This window comes from Macrosteles quadrilineatus, unplaced genomic scaffold (assembly GCF_028750875.1).
Source record: "Macrosteles quadrilineatus isolate MER2022 unplaced genomic scaffold, UCM_ALF_1.0 Scaffold_2__2_contigs__length_208266976, whole genome shotgun sequence".
Classification (NCBI taxonomy): Eukaryota; Metazoa; Arthropoda; class Insecta; order Hemiptera; family Cicadellidae; genus Macrosteles; species Macrosteles quadrilineatus.
Genome location: NW_026542595.1, coordinates 193476033 through 193488374, shown reverse-complemented (window position 1 = coordinate 193488374; position 12342 = coordinate 193476033). Strand labels below are relative to the sequence as shown.

Genomic DNA, 12342 nt, shown 5'->3' with positions numbered 1-12342 from the left:
TTTATAAATAAGGACCACAGGAATAATCCCTTCAAGACCATTGATTATACTTTGGATGCTGTAAGTTTACTGCTTATGATTTTTAATAACAGTAATCAGAACCCCAAAATAAATAAAGGGTTCAGAAATACATAAATCAGAACCCTGTTATTGTATGTGTTTTTGTACATTGATGTCAGTTCAATATAATATTCTTCGCTTTCATATAGTTAGGGATTTTGATTTTGAGAACGCGCACTTTTTTGGTTGGAATACCAGACTCGGGAGAGAGATTGTGTTTTGTAAATTTATTGCTGTGTTTAGTTGAAATCGGGGTTGTTGAAATCCACGTGGTCAAATAAAAGAAAGAATATATAGGAATATATTTTTAAGAGGTTGGTGGCCGGTGGGGCACACGGGAGGGACTAAGGCTAACATATCTTGTAGTGTCAGCGTTCGCCGCTAGGACTGCTAAGTTGAAAAAATTTAAATTAATTTTTAATTTTTTATTTTTTGTTATAAAATTAACTTTTTAATTATAAAATATTGTTTTAAAATTATAAAATAAATTTTTAATTTTTAAAATTAAACTGTCATAACATAACCTAACCAACCAGACTTGCTGATAATATAAAAACTATATAAGATAAAAATCTAATTAATGATTACTAATAATTTTTAATTAATTATAAAATTAATTTTAAAATTTAGTATTATAAAATTAAACTGTCATAACCTAACCTAACCAACCAAACTTGCTGATATGAAAAATTTGTTGATAAAAAGTTAGTGCTGCCAGCGGGTTTCGAACCCCGGACCTCCTAAACACCAATCCGAAACGCTACCAACTATGCCACGAACGCCGCTGAAATCACATCGTTTCGTTACGGTAATCGTGTCGCCTCAAGAGAAGACATTAACCACTAGAGATATGACGTCACTACACCTTTAGCCTTAGTCCCTTCCGTGTGCCCATTCCGGTTGGTGGCCTCTTTTAACCTTGCATTTGCCCATCCACATAGACTCAAGATCTGAGGATCCAAAATGAACTGTACTGATAAAATGTTTGCGGCAGTGACCAGGATCCGAACCCACGGTATTCAACCCAGGGATATGTCCTCTATGATTGGAAGATCAGAGCTAGAAGTCGGTAAGATAATAACCAACACAAAGGAGTGTGCTTTATATGGTGTTATCTGGTTTTATCCATGGTAAGACGAATGGGATCTAGATTATCAGTTTAAGACCAAAATTTAAACTTATATTAAAAATAGTTTTACAAAATAGAGTGTCTCTTAAATAATATTATAATTTTGGTACAAAATATATTTTACGCCACACTACATTATTTTGATGAACTTTCCACGCAAGGATTTAGTCCAGAAAACAGCTGTTTGCCGCCAGCTTATTCAAATGGGGTTTCATTGCGTAATACTGTTCTGCAATGAGTTTTATCGGACACCAATCAGCTGATTATCCTGTATTTTCGTGGCAATTAGTGGTTATAAACAAAAACATAACCTCTCTCAGAGGTTATGACTAGTGATTATTAGTCCATTAGTTGGTGGAAATATATAAGGATTTGTACGGATTAAGTAGTATGGCGTAAACTATCGTACGTAACTCGTCCAAAATGTGTGTACCGGACTCGTATGGTAATCCCGTACTCGACTTCGTCTCGCACGGGAACGACCACACTCGTCCGGTAAACACTTACTTTCAGGACTAGTAACGTAATGTACTATTTTGTGTGTTACCGTAATGATCTTGTAATCGTATCTTCTCCTCGTAACGCTACGGCGAACCCCTCCCCCTTCCTAGAACGTTATGTAATTGCAGGTCAATTGTGGATTTAACTGTGAATGACCCCTAAGCACGTATAAGATTGTAATTGCAGGTATCAATTATGTAATGCCATTGACTATTGGAATGAAAATAAATAATATAAATGAAGTAAATTTAATCTACCATTTTTTCATAGTATATAGTATCACAAGAAATATTTGATATTGAGAAGAATAACATGAACTATTGTAATGGCTGTGGATACTTAGGTCAGAAAAACATCAAGTGTCAAAATGGCGAGAATGGCTAATCTTGGTGCTGTTGGTGTTAATATTAAATCCGCTTATTTATTCGACCAGTTTGTAATTTTAAATCAAAATGTGTTGAACAAAGGTGCAAGTATGAGTGAACTTAAAAATCTGTGCAAAAGTGCAAGAACACCAAAATCCTACCGAAGCAGCCATCTCAAACCTGCTACCCTTAAAAAGCTAGGTTATGTGTCATCAGTTATGATTGTTTTTATTACATTTTTAAGTGTTTTAATCAGATTACCATTACTCGATGGTATGATGAAAAGTGCTCTCGGTATAAGATGTTTTTTACCGAACAATTACTTTGTGTGGGAAGCCACTCGACCAGTTGCAGACTGTAACATTTGCAGAGGTGTAAATGAAGTTTTAGTGCTTCCAAATATTACAAGAGAAGAATTCTTCACATATGCTTATTCATACAAACCCATATTGGTTAAGGGGGCTGCAAAACATTGGCCAGCAGCAAACTCCTTTTCTTTCCACTTCTTTAAGTCGATGTTTGAAAACATTGAAGGAGCATATGAAAGTACGGAAGAAGACTGCCAATTTCTAACTTTCAAGACAGATTTTCTGTCCCTCAGGGATGTGTTTTCTATGCCCAAATCAAGAGTAAAACTCAAAGACGGAGAGTCTTCGTGGTACGTTGGATGGTAAGTAACTTTTTTATAATTAAAATATTAGTAGTTCACTTTTGCCATTTACTTATTCAACTTACTTGCTTGCTTTTGGCTAGACTTAAAATGTGTTTACAGATTTTCTTTAACTAATATACTTTCCAAACAAAGAGCTTTACGGTACCTCCAATTATATTCACATAGTATGCTATACGCCTATCAAGAAAATTAGTCTATAGCTCTTAGGCATTGGTACTGAAATCAGTTCTTGCCATCTATTAGTAGGCAAGCATGTTTCTTTAAAACCTTTTTTCTCACCTCGTGTGCATCGCAGGGAAAATATACGCATAGCCTACCGTTAGAAAGATATTTTCCTGTAGAAGTGCAGAATCCCTTTCAAAATGAAAATAGACTCAAATATAAGAACAAAAAATGAATTTGAAATTTTTAAAATTCAAAATGGGCTTTATGGGTTACCATGCTGGTGACGAAAAATAACAACGAAGTATAAAAAGAAAATAATACCCCCGCTGCAGCAAACCTGCAGACTTAGCGAATTTCCATTTGCCTGATTGGATTTACATTAAAATGTCTCCTTAAAAATATCACATTTTATTCCCTATTTAAATATAGCCTAATTAGTTTAACAAATAGAGGCCTACTGAGGTTTGCTGCAACGGGGGGGGGGGGGGGGGGTAAAAAGTGTTTTTTGTTGTAAAATCTTAACCCTCCTAGTGTCCATAGTTTAGGCCTTAATGTCCACCTATTTTTGGCGCATTTGCAAGGTTTTATTAAAACGGATCTGAGAAGCTTAAAACAATGTTAATTCTAATGTTCTATATACCATTTTGTTTGGAAAATCATGGGCTTCAATATTATATATAAAACATAAGGAACATTTTTTCAAAAAAAAAATTTTTAGGTAAAAAAAATATAATTTCGAAAATTTTCAAAAAAAAAAAAAATAAGTTCGCGCTCAATGAAATTGTATAAATTATAGGCCTATAAATATTTGAAAATAGCCACTTTGTTCTAAATTTTATGAGGATTACAAATATATAATAATATAAGGAAGTAGATTTGCAAATAAATAAGTTATGGGCAAAAAACTGATTTCAGTACATAGCGTTTAGCTAAGAATGCATAGCCTAACCATAGCTAGGAATCTGGCTGATAATTTACATCAATATCACTACCTACTTCTTCAGGATCATCAACCAGCACTTCAAAACCACTTAAATCTTCTTATAATGCACCACGTATATCACTACTTTTGATTTTTAACACTAAAACAATGATAAACGTAATAAAACACATCAGTCATCGGTCCGGGGGAACCTAGCTGTTTACAAATACACGCACGTCAGCTGTCTGCTACAATATTTTCGGAACTAAAATGAATAGCGCTTAGAGACAGACCTCTGGAGAAAGCTTAGAATATTACGGAAAGAACGATACCTAACTCGATCCAGTTCAATCCGATTCAGTCAGTCATAGAGCCTTCGCCGTATACGATGTCTGCGTGTCGAAAAATCGACAAGTAACACTACACAAAGTGTGCTGCTTGTCGAATTTTCGTCAAGTAACACTGAGAGGGTTAATAGTTTAGCAAGAAAAGAATGTATTTTCCAAATTCAAACAAAATTTGTTCATAAACAAGCGAACTACAACAGTTGACTTATTCTCCATAAGAATAACATAGAAATTTTAAATTACAATTTTTTAGAATTTTCTCCGCAACCCTTAGGCGCATTTGTTTTTTTAAGCTCTACAAAGTGGTTTGGAAAGAAATTGTGTGTTTTTAGGGTCAAAAATGGGAAAAACCTATTTTTACCCCATGAAACACCCCCCATAAACCCCTGTTCCCATAGTCCAATCATGCTGATTCACGAACTCGTTCGAATAAATGTAGGTTTACACGTTTGTACCAAATTTCATCAAAATCGGATCATTTTTGCTCTAGTTATCGTGCTGACGGACACACACACATATATATACCGTATATATATATATAAATATATAAATAGGCCTATATATGTATATGTATATGAATTTGAACGGATGGTGTTTTTGGCCTCTAGGGACCTCAAAACAAAAAAGTAAATCGGTCCCGGGTCCAGGTCTTACCATGAGTACTACGGTACCGGAGCTTTCCCTATATGGGAAATTCGCTAAAAACAAATGAAAGAGATTCCAATCACATATTTTATTTACAGCGAGGGGTGAAAATAGAGAATCCTAAACCTTTACACTCCATCCCCATGTTAAAGTATATTAACGAGTATATATACTTATATCACTTTGTCACCAGTTTTAAATTAAATTCGTCGCAGTTGATGTGAGCCACCAACAGATTGCGCTGATCTTTTTTAAATGACTAAATTTCTGTTGATTACACGGTGTTTTTTTCTAACTTTTTGAATGAGCTGTAGCAACTGTTATGGCCCATCAAGTTTGGCTCACACATCGGTTTAACCGGACTAGATCAGCAGGAAGTGGGCGGAACTGAAACAACCGTTCTCTTGGGAAATATTTGAGACCAGTGATCACGTGTCTAAATACAATGCTCTCATAAATTTAAGTCAAATACGCATTTAACGTTCCGTTTTTACGAGTTTTTGGGGATGTCGGTTTAACCGGAAAACCCGTTATCCGGACTGGCCTCGGTCCCGAGGAGTCCGGATAAGAGGGAGTCTACTGTACATTTTAAAATTAAGCTTAAGTTATAGAAAACATGAATTAACTTATCTAGAATATTGTCACTCACTCATACTTTGACCTTAACACATTAAACAGTGTGCAATTCCTAAAAATTTCAAAAGTAATCAAACTTAATTGTCATTATAGACTAGGTTATAAGTTACATAGCCTATAGCTTAGCTATATAATAGGTTACATTGACAGCAAATAAGTTATGTACATTTTTGGTCAATCTTTCATTTAAAATTACAGAAGAATTGAAATTAAAATGGTGAATCTGAATACAAAAGCCCCGGTAGATAGTATAACTTATCTATTAACTTACAGAAAGTTTTTCCTATGTTATCTGTGTACCCATTAAATTAATTGAACTGTCTGATTTATCTATTTTTATAGATAAGTTATATCGTTATATCCCCTAATTTTAATTTAGGCCTATAGATTACTTAAAACATTTTATCAAAACAACAATATTTTGTTTTTGTTAATCATGATTGGTCACTCATGAGGTTATATAAACATTTTTCCTACATTGTGTTTCTCATAGTAGGTAGCTTCCTAATTATATGTTATGTCCAGTATTTACTGGACTAAGCGAAATGTTAATTGATTTGATAAAAACACCCTGTTTGAATAAGACTTCTATAGGATAATTACTTTACATTTGCTTACTCTGCTGTTTTGTTTTATTAATGGGATATTTTCCAATACTGTAGGCCTATTTAAAATACAGTAAACAATTTCTTTATTATTGAATACAGTAGCCTATTCTAAAACCCCATTTGCAAAGTCACATATTTTTAAAATACTAAGACTAGGATACCAAATTTCTCCTCTTAACACTACCTTTAACTTAATTAAAAGCGTAAGTTAACTTACATAAGTTTGTATTTAAATTTTTCCAGAAAAAGCAAAGAATAAATTTAACTTGTGTGAAGAATGTAAACTTAATTACATTGTCTACCTTTCCTAATGTTTTGTTGTACCGTATAGAAGTAAGCATGTTAATCTTACAAAGTTAATAACTTATAAATTAAATAAAAAAGCTTCTTAAAATTCACTAGTCAGAACACACCATCCTTAGCTAATGTTATGGCATAAGTTAGTTCAGAAAAAAAATTATTTTTTAATGTCTCAAATTCATGAGTAGTCTGCTACTACGATTTTTATTTTTCCATCACCATTCAGAAATTCTCAAAACTATTTTTAAACTGCTTTTGGCATGTTAAGCATCTAAACAGCTGGTAGGGTTGGGTGAATATCAGGATACCGGAAAGGAAACCCCTCACATATGTTGAGGGACTACCACTTCCTGTAGGCTGAGATTTTTTGCCTGGATTGATTGTAGGGCCTGTGGCAAGGGGGGGGGAGGGAAGCCACTTACAAGGGTTCACCCTATTTCCCTCCCCAGGTGCCTTCTTGATGATGAATAGACCTGGCCACATGGCTCTGTTATGTCTGAGCCACAAAATAAAATGGATAATGGCCCTAAATTGGTCGAATTAAGTGTTTTTTGTTACAAAGGGTTTCAGGGGTTCATCCTGCTCATTTTTGTACAGTTACTTTTTGATCTGAGAGCATATTTTTTGTACAATTTTAATGGTCCCGTGAAGTCTATTATTGTGTAGGGCTGTTCAAACATTAAATTTTACTTTAACAGGTTTTATCTGCCAACCTTAGTCAGTTTTAATTAAATTTTGCTGAAATTTGATTTTAACAAAATTACAGTTGTGGAAATAAAGAAGAGCTATCTTTATGACAATAAATGGCTTTACGAATCAGGTAGTCATTTTTAAAGTAACTCTCACAATTAAACTTAGGTAATTGACCATTTTATTGACTTATTTAGACTAAAATTCTGATTCCTGGTAGTCTTGTATTTTCCGTACTGCATTGGGCTTACAGTTCTGCACCAAATAACACAAAAATCGTGAATCATGTTTCCAAAAGTCTCAGAGAAGTTGTATGAAATACAAATTGTTAATAAATTTGTGCGTTAAACAAATACTTTAAAAAATCAACTCGTTTTTTAGTACTTTTTTTAAAGTACTACTACGAAAAAGTCAGGGTTTTCAATTATTCGGAGGTTAAACTGATCATTAACTTTCCAGACAAGGCTAGCTTATATTTTTATTCCACTTTAAACAAATTTAAAATACAGCCAACTTCTTCAAATTCAGCATCTTGTGATCAAGTAGGCCTACACCGTTTTAGAGGAAGTTTACTGTATTCTTTTTTGCTATTTTCAACTTTGTAGCCGTTGATTTTCCTGCTTGACCCTACTGTTGTGTATCAGGAGTAACTGCTATCCGCCCGTATTGGAGGTGATGAGGCAATATTACAGTCGCCCGCACTTCCTCCCGGCCGATGCGGAGCATGCCCATGTCGACTACATCTTCATGGGATACCAGCAGGGCGCTGTCATGCACGTGAGTAGAATTTATATTCGTGATTAACTATTTCTTGTCAGTAGGTAGTTAATGTTAAGCCACATGGATGGAACCGGCCAGTTGAAAGGGAGGGCTGCTTTCAAATAATTTCATGGGTTTGAAATATGAAATTGTAACCGGAGAAAAATTTAACATAACTTTAAACATGTATTTTTGAGCAATCTGGGAGCATAACATATAGTAAGATTCAAACCTCATCATGCCTACTTCATATATTTTGATTTTTCAAAACCTTAAAACTCCAAAGGGGCTACAGCTCCACCTCTGGATCCGCCTATGGGGCACAACCTGACCTAGGGAATTATTTGTAAATTCAAAAATAAATGTTATTCTGGTTATTCATTGGTCTAAGGATTTATAAGGTTTTCATCTTCTCCTTTTCTACAGCTCCTCTCCTGCCACTGATTAAACCAGTCTTACCCGACACCTTTAACCGTAAACGGACTCCGTTTTCCAAAAAATTCTCTCTTCTCACATGTCCACCAAATGTTCTTAATCTTGTATTTTATAGGTACTCTCCCTCTTAAGCTGTTATAGACCCCTCTTCTCCATTCCTAACCCTTAAAAATCACCTTGCTTTACTTTAAATTATTTCTTGATGTAAATTAGACAGAATATTATCATGGTTTAGTTAATATTAGATTAGGAGGACAATAACTAATAAATATATACACAGCGATTAGTGATGGGTTTATAAAACTAATTACAATGTTAATGAAAAGAAACGTTTTTTAACTGTGCAGGAACTTGCAAAGGCCATGTTTTGTAGGATCCAATGTATTTCTTACATAACCTCCAGTCTGCCATATGGTACCACCATAGCGGGTATGTTCATGCACCATGGCGTGGTGCCGTCAGTATGTGGGTGTGTGTCCGCTTGACTAACCGTAACGCTAGGGGTCACTGCACTCCCTATGATAATTAGCTCTTTCCTACCAATTAGCATATAACGTACTGTGAGCCTATTGTGAATGGATCCCACAGAAAACACATTCATTGTGTTCAATCTTTTTCCCCAAATTAGGTAGGCCTACAGTTTCTCAATGTTGAACTGAAATGGATGTAGGCTAAGAGAGTTCTATGAATTTCCTTTAATCTTGTAGAGATACAGTATATCAAATTCCCTTCAATAAAAAAAAAAATTGCAACAAGAAATGTAATACAGTACATTATCATTAGGTTGGGTCAAGCGACACATAAACAATAAAAACCAAAGTTAGAATTAATGAAAATATAATTAAAAATTAGTGAAAAAAATATTACAAATTGTGCCCCAAAAGTAAGATACTTAGCTAGTTAAATACATGCTCGATTTGTAAAAAAATGAGGTTTCTGGACTGTAACCTACCGGGAATTATGACCCCTCCCCTATCCACCATAAAACGATTTTTGAGAGGTACCAGAACGCCGTTCTGCTGCATATTGAGCACTGCTGATATTCATACTAAATAAACCATATCCTGATTAGATTATTCAGACTTCTAGGCGTTGATTAGGCCTCCTCTACTTATTCTCCTAATACTATGCTGTTACTTTTTATCCATGCCTTCCCACTTCTCAATTCTCTCTTCCACCTTCTTCTAATTATTCCTCTTTGTCTCATATCCTTCCTCTGGGCCAAGCTGTCCTTGGTCATAGGGCTTTTAATGACGCTGACTAAAGAACTGGTGGTCTTAGTCAGTAACAAAGCTACACACATCATTCCACACTTACCTTGCATTCATATCTAGCTTAAAATATGCCCCCATGTCTGCTGTCTCAGACAATTGATTGATCATGTGCGCTGCTGTTGTACGTTTGTGTTGTTACAGCTGGACTACATCAGTCGGTTAATGTGGCAAGCACAACTACAAGGTCACAAGACATGGAGACTCAACCCACCTCCAGAGTGTGAAGACGTCTGCACAGGCTTCCAGTTCAAGGTCGAACCTGGAGATATATGTAAGTTGAACTTCCGGTTCTGTATGGTTAATTTAATTTTTTTTAAGTTTGTTGTCGGTGGTGGTGAGTTTGTGTTGGAAGGATTATTGCAAATATTTCCCCTTCACAGAGTAAGATAAAGAGGTGGAATACAACTTACTGAAAAACAAGTTTGGCGTTTTCAGGATTTGGGCTCGGCCTCTGTTTAAACAACCTTGTTTTTTAGCAATTGAGAGGGGCTAATGTCTACAGTAACCCTTTAAGCAACAAACTGTTAATTTTTTTTCAAATCTCATGATAATAAGTGGTTTGAAAGATTATTGTGGAAATTTTTATTATCTAAATTCAGGGTGGTCACTGACCAAGAATTAGAGGAAAACCGGGTAGGCTATTATGCGTGAATTTGTTTTACAAGGAAAAACCCATTTTGCTGTTATATGAAATTAAGACGAATTTATAAGGAACAATGTAGCCTACTGCATTTTCATGCGTAAAGGCTCATAAAACTCCGTTAGCGCACATAAAACCTGACTGTTAAAACGTCGTGAACATCGTCTGCAGCCATTGCGAAATCGTAAACACCTTTCACGGTTACGGAAAAATCGTGAACATCTTCCGTGGTCACGGCAGACTCGACCTGATTATCATTTTTGGCTCAAACCTATCCTTTGGGCTAACCATTAGCCCGACCTGACCCAAAAATAGCGGGGACCAGCAGTCCCACAGTAAAAAGTTGCATTTAGGCTACCAGAAATCACAACCAAAAACAAGTGTGTGAATGTTTTCCAGGATTTCTATGGCCACCCTGGATTTGTAAAATCAAGTTTCACCATAACAGTAGTAGCTTAAGATCATAAAATATGAGGGGTGTAGGCAAGGTTTTCCATAGGGTCTCCAAATATTTGTTGAAATCTTTATTTCTATACGATTATTGATTTATTTCTATACATTTACTGTCATCCTGCTATTTAAATTTACTTGTGACGCAATCACAATCAATCTGTCGATCTGTGTACAATCTGTCGATTCCCAAAATATACCTTTTCGAAAATCAAAGTTATCCCAAGTCCCTAGGGTAGTATGTATACAAATGTCTCTACAATGTGTCTACAAATGTTTTTTTCTTGTTTCAGTCCTACTAGATACCAGACAATGGTATCACGACACCTTCATAGAAGAAGGTGAATTCAGCCTTACGGTGAGCTCGGAGTATGGATAGATCTCCAGTTTTAGTTACAAGTTTTACTATGTATATAGTATTTTGCTGTTTTTATTTAGTTAGTGTATGTGTTCTGTAACTTGTCTTTCAAATGTTAAGCATTAGGTTAGTTGAAACCCGAGTTTGTATGTATTTACAAACCTCATTAAGTTAATTGTTGCTAATTTGTTTACAGTATTCGTACTGTAGTTTTAACTGTTTCCATTTGCTATTTTAGTTTAAAATCTTAAGGCTGCTAAATATTTAGTTTAGAATCAGTATTTAAAAGATTGTCATGCTTTCAAAAAAGAAGACAAGATTTTTTCCCACACAAAATTATGTTCTACGCATGTTTTTATTTGATATTTTATTATTTTCAATATTTTAAAATGTTTTAATTCAGCGTAATATTTTAGTAAATTTTCTACTGCCATGTTCTTCCACAAAACATCTTTGCAAGTTCACAGAAATAATTTCTGATCAAACAAATGTCTTCCTTCAAATAATCAAAAAGTTATTCTTATTGAAATTTTACATTCCATAAATAGTATTAATTACTTCCCATATTTGATATTTATTTAGTAGGTATTAAGAATTGTAAAAAAAATCTACATTCAGAATTCAAACAAAGCATGTATTACTGTAGGTTGTAGATAATTTTTATTCCAATTTTAGCTTTTATTATTTATTAATGGTTGTTTAGTGCTTTAATGTATTTTAAATACATTTATTCAATCCAAGCTAAGCTTTGGCATTTCTCTAGAATTTTACTAATGTAGTTTTACATTAATTTTAACCTTTCCTTACTTTAAATTTAATTTCAAAGTAGTATAATAATAGCTGTTTTGAAAAGTTATTAGTAAAACTAATAAAAAAAAAGAATAAAAAATAAAAAAGAATGAAAATAAAATATAGAGTACATTATGAAATGTACATAAGTACAAACAAAGATTCACAGAGTACATTGCCAAATGTACATAAGTACAAAAGTAAATATTTTCTAATATTTTATAGATAGGTTCTGTTATGTGTGCCATGTTTAGTTTTAAGTTAGCTTTTAGTTCTGTTATTCATTGTCATGTTTTGTTGTTTTGTTACCTTTTTGATGCTTAAGAGCCGTTGTAGTCATGTGTACCAAATAGTTTTCTGTAATTTATCTTGCCTATTATTGTATTATTTATTTATGTATATTTATGTTAGGAAATGTGCAAACATATTCCTTTTGTTATTTGTTTTATTTATTTCCTCGGCCGCTAGTTCAGAAATAAATATTTATAATATAGAATTGTGGTTTTATTCATCCCTAGTTCCCTTTAAGCCCCTTTTTGTATCCATCCGAAAATTTTTAGAATATTTTAGGGAAAATCTTCCAATCCAATATTTTT

The 12342-nt window shown here is 34.0% G+C and overlaps 1 protein-coding gene across 1 annotated transcript; it reads left to right on the top strand.

The window, feature by feature from the left end:
• Positions 1–2066: 2066 nt before the first annotated feature.
• Positions 2067–11476, top strand: LOC128986785 (uncharacterized). The gene is made up of 4 exons (XM_054407305.1): positions 2067–2725; positions 7686–7818; positions 9651–9780; positions 10893–11476. The coding sequence occupies exons 1-4, from the start codon at positions 2067–2069 to the stop codon at positions 10976–10978; spliced, it is 1008 nt and encodes a 335-aa protein (XP_054263280.1). The 3' UTR covers positions 10979–11476.
• The last annotated feature ends 866 nt before the right edge of the window (positions 11477–12342 follow it).

Coding starts and splice junctions, on each gene's coding strand:
- LOC128986785 (XM_054407305.1), top strand. CDS start 2,067: ATGGCTAATCTTGGTGCTGTTGGTGTTAATATTAAATCCGCTTATTTA. Junction 2,726..7,685: donor TCTTCGTGGTACGTTGGATG/GTAAGTAACTTT, acceptor GTTGTGTATCAG/GAGTAACTGCTATCCGCCCG. Junction 9,781..10,892: donor GGTCGAACCTGGAGATATAT/GTAAGTTGAACT, acceptor TTCTTGTTTCAG/TCCTACTAGATACCAGACAA.